The sequence below is a fragment of the Acipenser ruthenus genome, chromosome 4, assembly GCF_902713425.1.
Source record: "Acipenser ruthenus chromosome 4, fAciRut3.2 maternal haplotype, whole genome shotgun sequence".
Taxonomy (NCBI): Eukaryota; Metazoa; Chordata; class Actinopteri; order Acipenseriformes; family Acipenseridae; genus Acipenser; species Acipenser ruthenus.
In genome coordinates this window covers 87,697,215-87,715,866 of record NC_081192.1, presented here as the reverse complement: position 1 = coordinate 87,715,866, position 18,652 = coordinate 87,697,215, and the positions used below count along the sequence as shown (strand labels likewise).

At 42.7% G+C, this 18,652-nt stretch overlaps 1 protein-coding gene across 2 annotated transcripts in view; it reads left to right on the top strand.

Annotated features, from left to right (window-relative positions):
• The window catches only part of LOC117399853 (1-phosphatidylinositol 4,5-bisphosphate phosphodiesterase gamma-1-like), a 60,532-nt gene that overhangs the window by 10,863 nt on the left and 31,017 nt on the right, over window positions 1–18,652 (top strand). Inside the window, exons 2-12 of one of the 2 annotated variants that reach the window (XM_059023037.1) lie at window positions 3,260–3,409; window positions 5,537–5,630; window positions 7,729–7,776; window positions 9,423–9,507; window positions 13,494–13,574; window positions 13,806–13,840; window positions 14,344–14,416; window positions 14,852–14,950; window positions 15,545–15,663; window positions 16,782–16,867; window positions 18,275–18,395. In XM_059023037.1, the coding sequence (XP_058879020.1) occupies window positions 3,260–3,409; window positions 5,537–5,630; window positions 7,729–7,776; window positions 9,423–9,507; window positions 13,494–13,574; window positions 13,806–13,840; window positions 14,344–14,416; window positions 14,852–14,950; window positions 15,545–15,663; window positions 16,782–16,867; window positions 18,275–18,395 (991 nt within the window). Of the gene's footprint in view, window positions 1–3,259; window positions 3,410–5,536; window positions 5,631–7,728; window positions 7,777–9,422; window positions 9,508–13,472; window positions 13,575–13,805; window positions 13,841–14,343; window positions 14,417–14,851; window positions 14,951–15,544; window positions 15,664–16,781; window positions 16,868–18,274; window positions 18,396–18,652 lie in introns of both variants that reach the window. The other variant, XM_059023036.1, reaches the window with a different exon arrangement.

Here is an 18,652-nt window from a genome sequence, read left to right as displayed (position 1 = left end):
TGCTTGTCAGTTTCTATGGAGGGAGGGACTGGCTGGGGTCCAATAGAAACCCTTCAGGCGCTACACAAACTTGAGAAGCAGCTTTGCACTAAAACTACACAGGTATTACAGTTAAAACAGTGGCATTTAATTCATGGAAATTCACTTCTGCCTGGTGAGTTAAGCAGGCTTTACCACTCAGAGAACACTCCCATCAGACAGTTCAAAGTGGTTGTAACCAACCAAGTACAATTTCACACTAACTGAAATCATGGCTGACAAGCTGAGATTTCTTTAACTGTAGTGCAGCACCCTGTATTAGGTTCTGTAAATCTTACTTGATGTGCACTTCCATTCACTATACTGTACTATAGGTCTGAAATGTGCAGCTTCTAAAAAGAAACGCACGATGCCACAAGCATGAGAACAGTGTCACTGTCCAGGTGAAGTAACAATTGAAGTGCAACACTTGCTCAAGGCAAGTGCTGCAAACAGATTACTTCAACACAATGTAGTACCAGATATTGTGTTTTAAAAGGCTGCTGAATTGTAGAATTGTTTGTAATACAACACATTTGATACCTCTAGTGAATGGATAGGCATGGAATGGGATAGTTGTGTAATTTTTTTATTAGCTAGAATCACTTAGTATTGTTTATATATATACAGACGTGCTCAAATTTGTTGGTACCTGTCACAAAGACGGCCGGAGTGGGTGGCGTCAGACCAGCAGCAGGAAATAAACAGACAGAGATTTGGAGTTTGGTGGAGCTGAGCGAATGGTTTCGCTCAGCATTTAATAAAACAGCACAGAAAATAAAAGGTTTGAAACAACAAAACACAGCACACGGCACTTGAGGCCAAAATAAATAGACAAACAAAACGGACTACACAGACAAACAAACACGGTGAGCAGATACTCTAACTATTTACGTTTACAATTTACAATTACCTCTGTCTCCAATCCCGTTCTCCACTCACCGAACACCCAACCCCGACTGAATGAAAATGTGCATCTATATATACTGTTGTGCTGGGATTCAATTACTGATTAATTATTCACTTGAATCCCAGCACGTGAATTAATTCTGTGCAACCCCGTGCTCACATATTACATTTAATCAGCACGTGAAGTGATTTGTGCCCTCCTCGTGCCTAAATACAAATCTACACTTTTTAAATACACGTGAAACACAGACCCGTTTATATCCCGTGTACCAATGACTATACACCAACATTTACACACGCACGCAACACACAAATGCACACAGGGACGGGGCACATTGCCACAGTACCCCTCCACAAAAAACGAAGAATGCACAATTTTCTCTGAAATAACTTGAAACTGACAAAAGTAATTGGCATCCACCATTGTTTATTCCATATTTAATAGAAATCAGACTTTGCTTTAGATTTTTTATTCAACATAATATTGTAAATAAGAAAACAAATGAAAATGGCATGGACAAAAATGATGGGACCGCTAACCTAATATTTTGTTGCACAACATTTAGAGGCAGTCACTGCAATCAAACGTTTTCTGTAGCTCTCAATGAGACTTCTGCACCTGTTAACAGGTAGTTTGGCCCACTCTTCCTGAGCAAACTGCTCCAGCTGTCTCAGGTTTGATGGGTGCCTTCTCCAGACTGCAAGTTTCAGCTCTTTCCATAGATGTTCGATAGGATTCAGATCAGGACTCATAGAAGGCCACTTCAGAATAGTCCAATGTTTTGTTCTTATCCATTCTTGGGTGCTTTTAGCTGTGTATTTTGGGTCAATATGCATTTTAGCAAATTCCAGTCTGGCTTTTTTATGTTTTTCTTTCAAAAGTGGAGTCCTCCTGGGTCTTCTTCCATGGAGCCCACTTTCGCTCAAAAAGCGACGGATGGTGCGATCAGAAACTGACGTACCTTCACCTTGGAGTTCAGCTTGTATCTCTTTGGCAGTTATCCTTGGTTCTTTTTCTACCATTCACACTATCCTTCTGTTCACTCTGGGGTCGATTTTCCTCTTGCGGCCGCGCCCAGGAAGGTTGGCTACAGTTCCATGGACCTTAAACTTCTTAATAATATTTGCAACTGTTGTCACAGGAACATCAAGCTGCTTGGAGATGGTCTTGTAGCCTTTACCTTTACCATGCTTGTCTATTATTTTCTTTCTGATCTCCTCAGACAACTCTCTCCTTTGCTTTCTGTGGTCCATGTTCAGTGTGGTGCACACAATGATACCAAACAGCACAGTGACTACTTTTCTCCATTTAAATAGGCTGAATGACTGATTACAAGATTGGAGACATGTGTGATACTAATTAAAGAAACTAATTAGTTTGAAATATCACTATAATCCAATTATTTATTATCTTTTCTAAGGGGTACCAACAAATGTGTCCAGGACATTTTAGAATATCTTTGTAGAATAAGCAATAATTCATCTCTTTTCACAGCTTCTTTGCTTTATTCTATGACATACCAAAGGCATGCAAGTATACATGATAAAATAGCTTTTAATTTCATCACTTTTCATGAGGAATGAAGCATTATTTCAATGAGCTGTAAGGGTACCAACAAATTTGAGCACGTCTGTATATATATATACATACATACATACATGCACCTATGCATATACATGCAAATACATATGAATATATCAAAAATGTTTTAGTAACGGTTTCATTCCAACTAAAACAAGTTAATCTCAAACACAGATGATGCTAAAGGGCAGTTTTAACCCTGGAGAGGCTTGACAATGACACAATGCAATCTGGAAGAGCATTCCATAACCCCAAGGCTGTGCCAAAGAAAGAATAACGACACAAGCGAAGAGATAAGGACTGATTGTCAGAGCAGCTCTGTGGAGACTCTCAGCCCAGGTCTTTTACGAGCACAGACTGACATAGAGGTAGAGCACAGTGAATGCAAACCCCTATAGAAGTGAGCAAGAATAGAAACTTGCATTTCTAGTTTTATTTAACGTATTAAGAACAGTGATGGACATCATGTAACACATTTACTGCTAGCTTTGTAACAGCGGGTTTTGTAGCTTTTGGAACACTTCCTTAGTGTAGCTACACCCGGGGGAAAGTTTTTTGAATATAGTACATTACAGTATAGTAGATCTCAACTGCACAACTTTGATAAATCACAAAATCTTACTGTTTAGTATTTATATTTTTTCACTTTTAACTGAAACTTTCTTCTCCTTTGTCCCCCTCCCCTCTCGTTCCTCCACTCTCCCTCTCCCCTGTCCCTCCCCTCTCCCCTTCTCTCTCCCGTCTGTACAGTCGATATCCGGGAGATCAAGGAGATCCGGCTGGGGAAGTCCTCTCGTGATTTCGATCGGTACCCGGAGGAGGTGAGGAAGCTGGACTCCTCTCAGTGCTTCATCATCCTGTACGGCATGGAGTTCCGGCTCAAGACTCTCAGCGTGGCTGGTGAGCTGCGTTTCTGTTTCTCAGAATTATTAAGAAATGCTTTTAGTCCTTCTAAAGATGAGCAGCCAGGGCAGCAAGCCTGACCTGGGATCTGGGATAGACACAGATCCACTGCAGAGTCTCGCTGTTAGACGTGTTGGATTGAGACCTGGATACACCAAGATCCCTTGTTTAAAGATCCCTTTTCACAGCTACTATTTGCACAAGATCACCATTTCACTTGCACTTGCATTCTCTTTAGAAATGTTTAACTAAGGTGCTATATTTTGTCTTCTCTTCTGTCTCCTCTACCCCTACTCTCTATTCCCCACTCTACCCTGTCCATATTCTTCCCTCTTTCTCCCTGCTCTCATTACCCCACTTTCTACCCTACCTTCACTCTGCTTCCCTCATACCTCTTTCCCTACTCTGCCTTCCCCTTTTTTCTCCCATCTCTCTCCCGCTCCTCTGTCCCTGCTCCTCTCTCCCCACTCATCTTTCCCTTTTATCTCCACTCTCTCCCCTCACTCTCCGCTCTTCTCTCCCCCTCTCTCTCCCTGCTCCTCTATCCCCTCTCCCTCTGTCAACTTGTAATGAATCTCCTCATCGGCTGATGACTGAGTTAATAATACTGACATCAGCCAAAGACCCTCACTTACCTCTCGACTACAAAGCTTGCTGTTTAGTGGAATGGTAAGACGTTCGTCTTTGAACAGTGAGGTTAACGGTTTACATCCAGCCCCTGCCTCTCCTTTCAATTCAATGAGCTGACCTCTTCCCTCTGTCCTTACCTTCTCCCTTCCCCCTCTCTCTCTTCTCCACCCTCCTGCCCTTCTCACACCTCTCTCCCCTCTCCCTCCTTCTCCCTGCTCCTGTCTCCCCCCTCTCCCCTCTCCCTCTTTCCCCCTTAGAATGCCATTTGACTTTTTTTTTTACCATGCTTTATGCCTTTTAAGGGGGTGCATCCTTAGTTCAGTTTCTAGTTGGATAGACTGCAGCTGTGAAAGCACTCAGGATAATACTTGTGCTTTACAAGCTTGTTGTGTTGTGAGCATTGCAGCCAGGCCAGTGAGTTTTAGCTTTCATTTCACAGTGTGAGGGGGTTGGGAGTGTTTGTTTGTACAGGCAGTGATCTAATTCTTGAGAGTTTTGTGATCTGATCTCAGTTTGGGAGCCACCTCAAGCATTAGGCAGCTCAGTGCTTGGGACTCTGAGTTAATGGAATTGCTTCCATCTTGCGCTGGGTGTATATAATAACTGAGAAGAATTGTTAAGAAAAAGTGTATAGATCTGAGAGACCGTGTGGGTGAGAGGCAGTGTGGTCTAGTGGTTAGAGCTGAGGGACTGGGAGGGAGGGAGACTGGTCGAATGGTTAGAGCTGAGGGACAGGGAGGGAGGGAGTGTGGTCTAATGGTTAGAGCTGAGGGACTGGGAGGGAGGGAGTGTGGTCTAGTGGTTAGAGCTGAGGGACTGGGAGGGAGGGAGTGTGGTCTAGTGGTTAGAGCTGAGGGACTGGGAGGGAGGGAGTGTGGTCTAGTGGTTAGAGCTGAGGGACTGGGAGGGAGGGAGTGTGGTCTAATGGTTAGAGATGAGGGACTGGGAGGGAGGGAGTGTGGCCTAATGGTTAGAGCTGAGGGACTGGGAGGAAGGCAGTGTGGTCTAGTGGTTAGAGCTGAGGGACTGGGAGGGAGGGAGTGTGGTCTAATGGTTAGAGCTGAGGGACTGGGAGGGAGGGAGTGTGGTCTAGTGGTTAGAGCTGAGGGACTGGGAGGGAGGGAGTGTGGTCTAGTGGTTAGAGCTGAGGGACTGGGAGGGAGGGAGTGTGGTCTAATGGTTAGAGATGAGGGACTGGGAGGGAGGGAGTGTGGCCTAATGGTTAGAGCTGAGGGACTGGGAGGAAGGCAGTGTGGTCTAGTGGTTAGAGCTGAGGGACTGGGAGGGAGGGAGTGTGGTCTAATGGTTAGAGATGAGGGACTGGGAGGGAGGGAGTGTGGCCTAATGGTTAGAGCTGAGAGACTGGGAGGAAGGCAGTGTGGTCTAGTGGTTAGAGCTGAGATACAATTTATTCTTCATGATAACACACTTTTTTTTATTGAGACCTGTCTGTGAGCTGCTCCCTCTCAGTATATATGTGTCTTGTTCCACCAGCCTTTAATGAGGAGGAGGTGACCCTGTGGATAACTGGCTTGACCTGGCTGGTGATGGACTCACAGAAGGCTTCTGCACCTTATCAGATCGACAGGTAGGAGCTTCTGCATTAAAAAAAAAACAAAAAACAAACAAACAGTGCATGCACATGCAGAATGCCCTGCTAATCGCGTAACAGTACCCGAAAGGGTAAAAACAATTTGGTGACATGATTGAAATGTATTGGATTATAGACAGTTGCAATCTGAAACCTGTCTCTAGGATCCTGGGAGTTTATCATTACAATTCAGTGAAGATTGGTGTAACATCAAGTCAGTCATTCTGTTTGCCATGTAGAGTGTGACAGACAGACAGACACAATCAGTGCTTAGGGTCCCCATTTTTAGGACCCTAAACTCCTAGTGGTTGTGAAGAAAATGACAATACTGGAAACAGGATTTCGAAACCGAAAAAGAACATATAGGGGAGACCATTGCTTTACTGCACTTCCCCAAACACACACACACAGACACACACACAGACACACAGAGACACACACCCACACACACATGCACAGACACACACCCACACAGACACACACTCGCTGTCTCACCTCACCATAGCCCCTGTTTAGATCATTAAAATAAAGATAACGCAATCTTCTCCCGCAAAGCTTACCCGGCTTGTGTTTCCTGGGGTCAGTTTCACCACACCTGTTTTCTGTGTTAAATCATCCTATGAAGCTCTATGAATGGTGAAGGCTGCACAGTCATTTACAATCCCCACTGGGACAGCTACCTACATGGCACGCTTGCTACCAGCTGGAGTCTTAATGACTGTTTTCGCACATAATGATATTGCTGAATAATTAAAATATCTCTTAGTTTTTTATTATTGTATAATATGTGGTAAACTATACCTGTAAACTTCTGAGTTTTGCCGTTGTATAAAGAGATTACACGTACGCCCGGTGATTAATAAGACTGTCTAACATCAGCTTTTCAAAACTAAATCTGTTATTACTTGTACATGCACACAACTATGTCACTACCACAACAAACAACAAGGCCTGTAGGTTTAAAGTTGTATCTGAGGAAAACAAGGAGAAATTCGCAAAGGAGCAGAATAACACTAGTACTGTACGTCAAAAAAAAACCAGATTACTTGAATTTAGTAAGAAGTTACCTCAGAGGAGTTGGTGAATTACAAGATATACGTACAATTCTGTTAGACCCACTTATTTATGCCACCATGTATTATTATTATTATTATTATTATTATTATTATTATTATTATTATTAAAATACACCAAAACTGCACATCCCAGTTTTCTGTTGACTTGAGATGGTGCGCTTGTCAGTTTATATGCCACCAGAAACCCTCAAAGGAAATACAATATTTCCTATATTCTCTATTTATTCAACCAACAGAACTGGCCTTGTGTAGCAAAAATCAGACAAACCAGTCTGTTCCCCGAGTCATTGCCCATTCCTTTAAGTCCCAGGGATTAGTCTGGTTGCTGTTTGCTGGACTCTTTCCAGGGCCATCCACATTATCCTTTTGGTGCCGTGGTGACCAGAACTGGAGACAGTGTCCTAGGAACTCAATATTGGCGGAGAAACAGAACCCAGAACCGCTCTGCATGATTCCAAACACGACGCAGTAGCAATGGAAATGCCAAAAACACTAATGAAAATGACATCCAAAGCCGCTTATTGGATGAACTGATGCGGTTTGTTTGTTTTATTGGTAGTTGCTCGTATGGGTTGGATTGGCGGAGCAGAGTACATGCTGATCCTGTAGGTAGCTCTGCAAAGTGTTTCTACCCTCCTGGAAATGTGTGAATTATACCAGTCACAGGCAAAAGACACAGTTGGGTGTTACACAAACTCTGTATCTTTTTGTCATGAAACTTGGAAAGGAGTGAATGGAATTCGGAAGCATCTGTCTGTCTGTCTGTCTGTCTAGCTATACATCTGTCACTCTTACATTTCACATATTTTTAAAGGACCAGTAATCCCCTTGTGATGAAACTTGTTACGGGCATTCTGTACCACATGTTACAATCCGGGAAACAGGGATACTAAGGAGTCATCTGTACATGCAGTATGGAATAATCTTGGCTTCGGGTTCAATATGTTGAATCAATGTGAGAGAAGCGTGATGGACAGCATGGAACAGGTTGAGACTAACGGTTGCTCTTCATGTTCCAGGTGGCTCCGGAAACAGTTTGACTCCATGGACAGGAACCGAGAAGGCAGGTGCGTTGTCAAGAAAACCATCAAACTCCACTGGAGTCAGTGTGGTCTAGAGGTTAGAGCTGAGGGACGAGAGAGAGAGACAGACAGACAGAGAGAGAGAGAGACAGAGAGAGAGAGATTGATTGTAGGGCTCTCCAATGGCTCTGTTAATTGCTCTCCAGCGGGCCTCCTTGCCATTGGCACAGCTTTGTTTTGGCAGGAAGAAACCAAGGCTCAATCCTAGCACTCGACACAAACAGGAAGTCTGATAGGAAACGATAGGCACTGGGGCAGGAAGTGGAGCGGCTAGGACAGGAAATGAGGCGGGGGAGTCGGAGAGTAGCTTCCTGTACAGGAGTTGGAAATAGAATCCAATCACGGAGAGGGGAGCAAAACAAAGATGGCTTTCTTGTCAGTTAAAGGTCACAGGACTAATCTCTGAGCAGAGGTTTCGCTCCAGAGTGAGATCATTGAAGCTCAGTTACCTCGTTTACATGCCAGGGGATCAGTCCTGCCATAATTGATTGTTTTCTTGATAACTTATTAGCTAAATATCATATCTAATGAACAAGAACCACGTCATAAACATCAGCACACCATGAGAATTATTTTAACATCATTGTTTTTCCGTTTGCACTAAAAAGAAAAATAGCAATACATACTTGCCTGGTATCTTTAAATTCAAATGGTCTAGCCTTTAAAAATGAATCCGTTTTTTTTTTCATTCACTGCTATTAAACACACAAGAAGCACTCTCTCATTCCTCTTTTGAGGTTCCTTCCCTGAAACTTTCTTCAACAACCCCCCTTCCATCAATGAGAACCCTTGGCAGGTGCTTGGTTACAGTTTATCATAACAGCTTTCTACCAAATACATCTATCTATCTCTATCTATCTCTATCTCTATCTAGCTCTATCTATCGCTATCTCTATCTATCTATCTATCTATCTATCTATCTATCTATCTATATACAATACATGTGTAATTAATGGAATGGCTGATTTTGGGCAAGAGGAACTATATTTATCTAAATCGTCCCAGTGGTTTGTAGCTGATGCAAATGACATCACATTAAAATGAGATATATTGTTAAATTATTCTCATATGACTAATATATATATATAATAAAAATGTCATATAAGGTGCTGTGTTAGATACAGTACATGTATCTCACACAGCACCCCAGACAAGAAAACATATAGTTAATTAGCAATAACTAAGCAGTCTAACTCATTTTAATAGGATGACATTTCCATCTGATACAAATTATCGGATATGAATCTATTCTAATCTATTTAGCCTGGATCAAAGAAGAATTAGGGTGGGAGACTTGACTGAAGAAATTATTTAACCAAAGCGCAACACTGATACCAGGACCAGAGGACACACAGTTGGAAATTAAGCTGAGATAGAGTTAGGACAGAGAGAAGGAGACATTTGTTGTGGTGAGGGTATGGAGTGGGTTACCTAATCATCAGCTACTAGGAATTGGACCAGCATTGATGGGCTGAATGGCTTCTTCTCATTCATACTTATTGTTCTAAATTTCAGATGGCTGTATCACATCAATATAAGTCTAAATATGTAAATCCGGAATTTCAGATATTATATTTCTAGCATTGAACACTACTCCTGTTTTATGCTGATGCGTCCCTATGTCTTTGCAGCATCACAGTAAAGGATTTGAAAGCCATGCTGCCCCAGGCAAACTACCGAGTTCCCAACATGAGATTCCTCAGAGACAAACTGCTGGTAAGAGCCTGTCTGAGTCTAAGGGTCAGAGCTGAGGGGCTGGGAGAGAGGCAGTGGGGTCTAGTGGTGAGAGCTGAGGGGCTGGGAGAGAGGCAGTGAGGTCTAGGGGTCAGAGCTGAGGGGCTGGGAGAGAGGCAGTGGGGTCTAGGGGTCAGAGCTGAGGGGCTGAGAGAGAGGCAGTGGGGTCTAGGGGTCAGAGCTGACGAGCTAGGAGAGAGGCAGTGGGGTCTAGGGGTCAGAGCTGAGAGACTGGGAGGGAGGGAGTGTGGTCTAGTGGTTAGAGCTGAGGGACTGGGAGGGAGGGAGTGTGGTCTAATGGTTAGAGCTGAGAGACTAGGAGGGAGGGAGTGTGGCCTAATGGTTAGAGCTGAGGGACTGGGAGGGAGGGAGTGTGGTCTAGTGGTTAGAGCTGAGGGGCTGGGAGAGAGGCAGTGAGGTCTAGGGGTCAGAGCTGAGGGGCTGGGAGAGAGGCAGTGGGGTCTAGTGGTTAGAGCTGAGGGGCTGGGAGAGAGGCAGTGGGGTCTAGTGGTTAGAGCTGAGGGGCTGGGAGAGAGGCAGTGGGGTCTAGGGGTCAGAGCTGAGAGACTGGGAGGGAGGGAGTGTGGTCTAGTGGTTAGAGCTGAGGGACTGGGAGGGAGGGAGTGTGGTCTAATGGTTAGAGCTGAGAGACTGGGAGGGAGGGAGTGTGGCCTAATGGTTAGAGCTGAGGGACTGGGAGGGAGGGAGTATGGTCTAGTGGTTAGAGCTGAGGGACTGGGAGGGAGGGAGTGTGGTCTAATGGTTAGAGCTGAGGGGCTGGGAGAGAGGCAGTGAGGTCTAGGGGTCAGAGCTGAGGGGCTGGGAGAGAGGCAGTGAGGTCTAGGGGTCAGAGCTGAGGGGCTAGGAGAGAGGCAGTGGGGTTAATGGTTAGAGCTGAGGGGCTGGGAGAGAGGCAGTGGGGTTAATGGTTAGAGCTGAGGGGCTGGGAGAGAGGCAGTGGGGTCTAGTGGTTAGAGCTGAGGGGCTGGGAGAGAGGCAGTGGGGTCTAGTGGTTAGAACTCAGGGATATTTAAAAACATTAGAAAGCTGTAAAAAGTATGTTGTATAGTTATATCGTTCTTTATATTCAGAACATTTCAATACTGGACAACAACGGACTTGCTAAATCTTCTTATGCTTTTATTGCCCAAAGTGGAAAATAATAGCATGACTGATAAATGTGACAATAACCAAAGTGATATTATTACTGTCTCCACTGGTGCAATCGGCACCCTAATTTCCTATTCGATTATCGTTTAGACATTTATCAACGATAATCGATGCATTGACGTTTTATTTTTCAAAATAAAGAATAAGCATTATATTTAAAAAAAAAAGAAATACAAATGACTTGAGTTAAATAACTGAAAATATGCGTGCGCTGGCAGCAATTAATGCAATTCCCCTTAGATTAGTTTCCCATAATAAATGCATAGCAAAGTGTATTAAAGCATAGTAAAGCAGGGTAAAGCATAGGTAAGCACTGTAAAGCACAGACAGGTGTGGTAAAGCAAACCATGGTGAATGCATAGTATAAACATGGGGAAGGTTGCAAAATTATTGTGCAAGTAAAGATTATCACACTGTTCTGCTGGTCTATTGTCCCCTGAGGAACAGGTGACGGTTGTTTTCATGAAGAGCAGGTAGCTTCAGATGTACTTTTCTTTATTCCTCAGGGAAATGACATTTAAATCTCCACACTCTCTGTTCAGTGATGTCACCCTCTACCTGCCGGGCGTGTCACAAAGAATCTGAAATATTTCCGCGGCGACTCATGTACAGTACAGTCACCAATCCAGCTGTACCCCCTGTCCTATTCATCTTAAAACAAAACCCCAAAATATCTATTTATGTTCATGGTAGAATAGTGTAATATTACAAAGTGTAATAAAGCATTGTTAAAGCATAGCAAAGTGTAATAAAGCATTGTGAAAGCATAGCAAAGTGTAATAAAACATAGTGAAAGCATAGCAAAGAGTAATCAAGCATAGGAAAAACATTGTCAAGAAGCTCAAGTAGTGCCCCCCCCCCCCCCAAACAAAACTGGAAAAAACACAAAAGTAACATTTATTGAAATAATTTTATAGTTTACTGCGGAAGACTTCCGAAGACTGCAGTACTTGAGAATTTGCACTCACAGATCCCAGATAATTCTAAAGGCCTGATTTTATGTCAGCAACGGAGAGGGCTGTGAGACTCAAGAGTTGCAATGAACATCACCGTGAGAGACGGAGCGAGATGCTGTACAGATCAGCATTTAACCCCTTACCTAACTAATAATAAGCTGCATGTTTTACATTGTCTTGCATAACATATATAAAACTAGATATGGAATTTCAGGCTAAGCCAGGTGCATTTGTCTGTGTTGGTCCTGTATAAGAGTGATTTTACTTTTGGTGGGCACGAGGACCACAAAGCACTCTTTAACCCATAAGAGACAGGGTCAGCTCTATAAATTATCCAGAATGGTTATAAATCATGTTTTAATTTTAAATTTAGAATTTTTGGTACTCGGTAGTCTAAAGTGCATGAGATGACACAAAATAAGATGATTTAATGGCTCTCCTGCTAGCGACTGATGGGTTAATAATACTGACATCAGTATAAGATCTGTATTTACCTCTCGACTACAGAGCATGCTATTTAGTTGAATGGTAAGATCCATGAGGTTTGCAGTCCGCCTCCAGTCCTTGCTTCTCCCTTCAATTCAATGGGTTGCCGAGCATGTCACAAAGAATATGAACTATTTCTATTGTACAATACAGTCACCAATCCAGCTGTACCCCCTGTCCTATTCATCTTAAAACAAAACCAAAAATAAATATCTATTTAGGTTCATGGCATACCCCAAACTCGTTCGACAACAAGCAATTGCCTCTCTGCTGGGTGTTGTTTTAAACAGTGAGATATGTTTAGTTGTATGCCTTCGTCAGTCACTTGACATTACTAGAACTGTGAACAGAGCAAAACAAGTCTGGACAACACCTTGAGCCAGTACTGTGGGATTGTGAAAGTGATGTTAACGCTTTGTGTGTTAGGATGCAATTGACATTTACTTTTTCATTTCGTCTGTTGAGTATCGTGGTGATTGGTGCCAAACCTTCCAACTTTAATATATATATATTAAAGTTGACAGTAACATTGCCAAGGTTGTGCATTTAAAGTTAGAGCTATCAGTATGGCAAGGCAGTCAATGACCCTTAGGTAAGCATATGAGGTGTTAGCATCATGGAAAAGTGTATTTACAGTTTGAGACATACAGATTGACAAATGTATGGACAGACAGATCCCCTGAATCGGACACTCTTCTAGCTGGTTTTACACACCCAGATTAACACGCGTCTTAGATAACATTAGGGACACCAAGATCAGTGCTAATTGGGATGTGTGAACCCAGCCATAAGTCACGTGAATATCAAGTTTCATCACAAATGGATAAGCAGCTCTCCAGATATATGGACAGTATGACGTACTCGCTTCTCCAAGCCATTTCTTGTATTTTAAGAATGGAAAAACACACCCAATGAATTACCAACCCAGATTTCAGTAGATCAGGACAAACCTGCACAACACAGTGCCTCAAACCCTCTTAATTTGAGGGTCCATCACCTGGCCTGTTGGACAAGGCAGTAGACCCCCCCCCCCCCCCCCCCATAACAAATAGTACCAAGGGGTAGCTATGAGAGTGGAGTTGGGGGAGGCAGAGGGATATGAATTAATCAAACAGAAGGGTAAGCTACCTGACTGCATTTTTCTGATAGGTCCTTCCTCCAAAACCTTAGTTTACAAACTTCATATAAACAACTGCTGGGCCTTCTAAGTACACTTAAGTTGTTTTGTATTCATTTGTGAATTGCAAATGGTGTTTTTTCAATTTAAAAAAATGCTTTGAAAATGCAGCCCTTAGTTTCTTATAGTGTCCTCTGTGTCTCCCCTCTCCTCTGAAGTGTCTCGTTCCTTCTCCCCAGGAGGTAGAAGCTCGCTCTGAACTGTCTTTCACACACTTCACTCAGCTCTACAAGAACCTCATGTTCGATGCCCAGAAATCAGTGAGTACCGAAGCAGCTCCTGTGTAAAACCAGCTCGCAGATACAGATAAGCAGATACGCAGGGGTGAGGAGCTTTGATGATAGATCTGCCCCATAGCTGTTTAAATAAAAAAAAATAAAAACATGCATGCTTTTCTTAGGGACAGCTCCCCGTGCAGGTCGCTAGATCCTGGGGTCTGTAGCCGCGTGGTTTACGGGAGAGCTTCTTCACATTGTTGGTTTTCATTTCAGATCATTGACCAGCTCGAGCTGTCCTTCCCTCTCAGGTATGATTCTTAACATTAATTTTTTTCACTCAACATTGTATTTCAGAGCAGTACAACTGTACAGCGGGTATTGGGGTCTCGTTTCAGAGGTATTATTGAACTCTCGCCTTCCTGTCCGACAGCTTCAACAAAGCAGCAGGACAGCACAGAGCATATTCCCCTTATAAATAAAAGCATAGCAAAGTGTAATAAAACATCATGAAAGCATAGCAAAGCGTAAGAAAGCGTAGCGAAAGCATTATAAAACATAGGTAAGAATTATAAAGCTTCAATTCAATGGGCTGAGATGCCAAGCTATTACAACGTACTGGAATGTTCTGAAATCTGCCGTTTTTATTGGCTGAGAGTGGTGTGAATGGAAGCTGTTTTTTTTTTACTGACCTGAACACATGAACGCGGTGCATTGACATCACTGCACTCAGTCGTTTCTAATGAAAACAAAACGAACAAACAAGCCTTGTCGCTCTGGTAATGAATTCTTTCTCTTTGTACTCCCCTGGCAGGAACGTGGACCGGCCGGAGCTCTGTCAGATAACCCTGTATGACTTCCAGAAGTTCCTCCAGTTAGATCAGAAGGTATTTACCAGACAGCGTGTCCCACTGGTCAGCATCTCCCTGCCAGGGCTGCTTAGGTGCCAGCTGTATTTCTCCAGGAACTGTCAGCGTGTTAAGTTTTCCAGTGTTATGATTACTTATTCTTTCAGTATCCACGTCAGTGGTGCTTGAAACACTATTTGTTTTACTACCAAAGCAGACAATTGGATGGCTTCAATTATTATTATTTTTTTTTTAACGCCAGTTGCTGGTTTGTGCAGCAGGGACTGGAAAAGCGGGCGCTACACTGAATGTGTTACCAGTCTTGACAGTCACCGTACATGTATCTGTCCAGCACTTGTAGGGTACAGATCTCTGTATCCTGTACGCCCCTGTTGGAAAGCAGTGTTGAAAAGCAACACTACTTTACATGATTTCCGACCTCTTGTAATGATGCCTCCTCCTTTTCTCCCTCAGGAAGGCTGGGCGAGTGATCTGAACAAGGTGAGAGAGTTCATGAGCAGCTACCAGAAGGAGTCTCAGAGACACACCGAACCCACCCTGCAGCTGGACGAGGTGATCTCTCTCTTACTGTCACACTGTCTGTCACTGTGACTCTCACTCTCTTACTGTCACTCTCTCTGTCACTGTGACTCTCACTCTTGCTCTCACTCTCACTCTACAGTCCTTGTTCCTATTCAGTGCCACTGTCCCTCACATTACTACTAGAATCACAAACACCACATTTAAAAAGTCCAAGTTCGGTTGTAATTTTGAAAGCTGCAGTTGAAGACTATTTGATTTGAAAGTGAGCTATGTATAGTTTTGCTGCGTTTCAACGTTTATTTTTCAGAGGCTCACATAATACTGTAATAAGTTACTTTTACCTTTTAGAGTAACATATTTGATATGTTTCACTACTACTTGGTTTATGAGTAATTTCTGAGCAGCTGAGCTGACGACACACTGTGATTGAGTGGGGCCGAGGTATTCAAAGTCAACCATAGGAAAGTGTCAGAAATGATTGACACCCATTTAATTTGCTGTGATTTACCTCAGCTTGAATATCTCCACCCCGGCTGCATTGTTCAGCTGCTGGTCAGAAGCAAAGAATAAACTGAAAGCTCTGTAACTGTGTGTGTGTTATTGTTACTGGTGACCCCCCTGCAGTTCCTGACGTTCCTGCTGTCGAAGGAGAACGTGATCGTGGAGCGAGGTGGTGGGCAGGTCTGCCCTGAGGAGATGAAGCACCCGCTGTCACAGTACTGGATCAGCTCCTCTCATAACACGTAAGAGACACAGCTTGAGATTACATTTACAGGGACCTTTAGAAATGTAAAAGTGTAATAAAGCACAGTGAAAGCATGGTAAAGCATAGGTAAGCATTGTAAGAAACAGCAAGGTATGGTAAAGCATATTAACAAACATGGCAAACCAGGGTAAACTATGCTAAATGCAGAGTATAACCATGGGACAAGCACAGTAAAAGTGCAGAAATACTATACAGAATGACCGTGGTAAAGTCTTACAAGGGGATGCGAAGACTTGAGGACTTGAAGTTGTTGTACTGAACAGAATAATTCAATAAATCTTCAGTTTTGAAAGAAACACATGACACAGCAGTTATGTATTTTCATTTTACACATGATATTTGGTACTACACTAGGTTAAAGAAATCTGTTATAATTGTACTTCCTGGGTCTTTCCTGGGCAGTGTCATTGGGGTCAAGGCATCTTGCAGATGGTTGGTTAATGACAGTGAAAAGGGTCCTGAAGGTGGAGGGCAATTTCATTCTCAAAGTGAAATGGTCAAACAAGTGCAACACTAACTGAAAGCATGGCTTGCAAACAGAGATTTCTTCAACCCAGTGTCAGATACGGCAATGCACAATAGGTAAGATTTACTGAGTTATTTTGATTACTACAGCCACTTTAAGGAAATGCAAAGGGCAAATGTGCCCCACAGTTTTCAGTTTTCAATCCAGTGTTGTTTTTATAGTAAACATCACTTGCTGTGTTTGTACGCTGTGTCGTGATCTGTAAATGTCTTTGTATTTGTATACTTGCATATTTTGCCAGGATCAGGTGTCTGTGTATTGCCTTATAAAAGATCACCAGAGTAAATTTGCACAGTCATCCCTGTGCTTTCTGCCTGGTTTATACCCTGATTTATTTACCATGGTGTGTATTTTGCTTTGCTTTAGGTCTGACAATGCTATACTTTACCATGCTTTCACTATGTTTTAATAAACTTTCCTATACTTTCACTTTTGTAAACCTTTAATGGATGAATGTGATGCAGTCTAATTGGTTTTAACTTGGTCCAGTAGGAAACAGACTGGCTCCCCACAGCAGTCCTGAGAGTTGTGAATGGAGCATATTCATGTTATTTCTCTCTCTCCTGCAGATACCTGACTGGTGACCAGTTCTCCAGCGAATCATCACTGGAAGCCTATGCTCGCTGTCTCCGAATGGGCTGCCGCTGTATCGAGCGTGAGTATGACCCAGTCCAGCGTGGAAACTGGGACTAATGGGCCACCAGTCTGGCACGGGCACTAGGAACTGTGTCACCATGGAAACAGAAAAACACAAGTGTTGTATTAAATGGTCAATAGCTAACATGATTTATAGGGTACTTCTCTCTGTTTTGCAGTTATAACTGTAAATAAGAATGTGACTAGGCTTCCATTAGGGTAATTGATATAATATGAAATTACCAGATAAGTCCCAGGGCTTAAAGGAATGAGCTATGAAGATGGTTTGAGTGAATCTATTTAGCCGAGAACAAAGAAGAATTAGGGTGGGACTTGAATGAAGTTTTTTAAACCGTCAAACTAGTTGGCAAACAAAAGCATGTGACTAACAAAGCAGAAACGCTAAAAGAAAATGAAACTGAAATCCAGAGGATCGCTCTATGACTGTTGCATTTCTGTTATTATTATTATTTAAAAAACACAGATTTTAAATTTCATTCTGGTTTTAAACGTCATTGTATGCAACAGTAACTCAAAAACTATTCTGAAATGCTGTTTTTCTTCATTCCCTGTCTCTGCGGTGTAAATACCTGTCCGTATTTAGACACGACTCTCTCTGTATCCACGGAGTTTGTTGGAATTGACAGACAGCGTCGAGCTAGGGACGGGTCTGTAGCTGGACAATATATCCAGAGGCTAAAAAATACGTGAAGTCTCTGAAATTACTGACACATTTATTTTTTTTATTTTTTGTCCTGCTGTGCTTTTAATGTATTTTTCTGCTCATGCTACTACTTGGTATATTTTACATGATCAGTTGCAGTAGTGATTGTAGCACTTTTTGATTTATTTTGGACACTCATTTTAAAATTTAGGTCTAATTTGACTCGCCTGACGGTACTACCTGTTGAGATCAGTTGGTCATACTAAACCTGCCCTGGATAACTGTGTTTACCAATCAGTGAGTAGAGCCCAGTTACTGGCTGTTGTCAATCAGTAAATCCTGTCCAGTTCATTATGAACTTTCTTTTTAAAATTGAAACAAGCTAACAATCGCATCAGGAACCTGTAACGGTACATATGTCTTCATTGGATTTTAATGCAGGGTAAAAGTATGCAAAACAGACCAGATTTCACAGTGCAGAATTAATTTCACGGTCCGTGTCACATTTTTCACATCCGTGAAATGGGTAGGGCCCTAATTATCTAATACCAATCATAAGTACTGGCTGATGATTAGTATTGCCCGGTTAACATAGAGAGTTACCACAGTAGCTGAACGTTTTACACAAAACGAATGAGAATTCAGTTGAACCTGTGTCCCATAAAGTTAGGTCGAGGAGAGTGATGAGGTAGACAATGCAAGCTGCTAAATATACATAGCTGCAGTACAGCCTCCAGCTGACTGGCTCTTGTTCTTTTCCAGTGGATTGCTGGGACGGGCCAGACGACCTGCCCATCATCTACCACGGACACACTCTGACGTCCAAAATCAAGTTCCTGGATGTACTGTACACCATCAAAGAGCAGGCCTTCGTCACCTCTGAGTGAGTCTCCATAGCAACTGCCAGCAGTCGGGGGTCCGATAGAAACGTTTACCCTGCTCCACTTGAACAGTAACGTGGCAGTACTACTTTTAGTTCTACTATATATATATCTTATGATTTGAGTGTTTAAAGTTATAGATTTGTGCTGTTTATTATATCACCTGTGCTTCCCCGTGCTTTCATTATTCTTTACTACAGTTTGCTTTGCTTTTATACAGTATAGGGGTACAGGGTATAGAGCAGTAATTTTGTTAAGG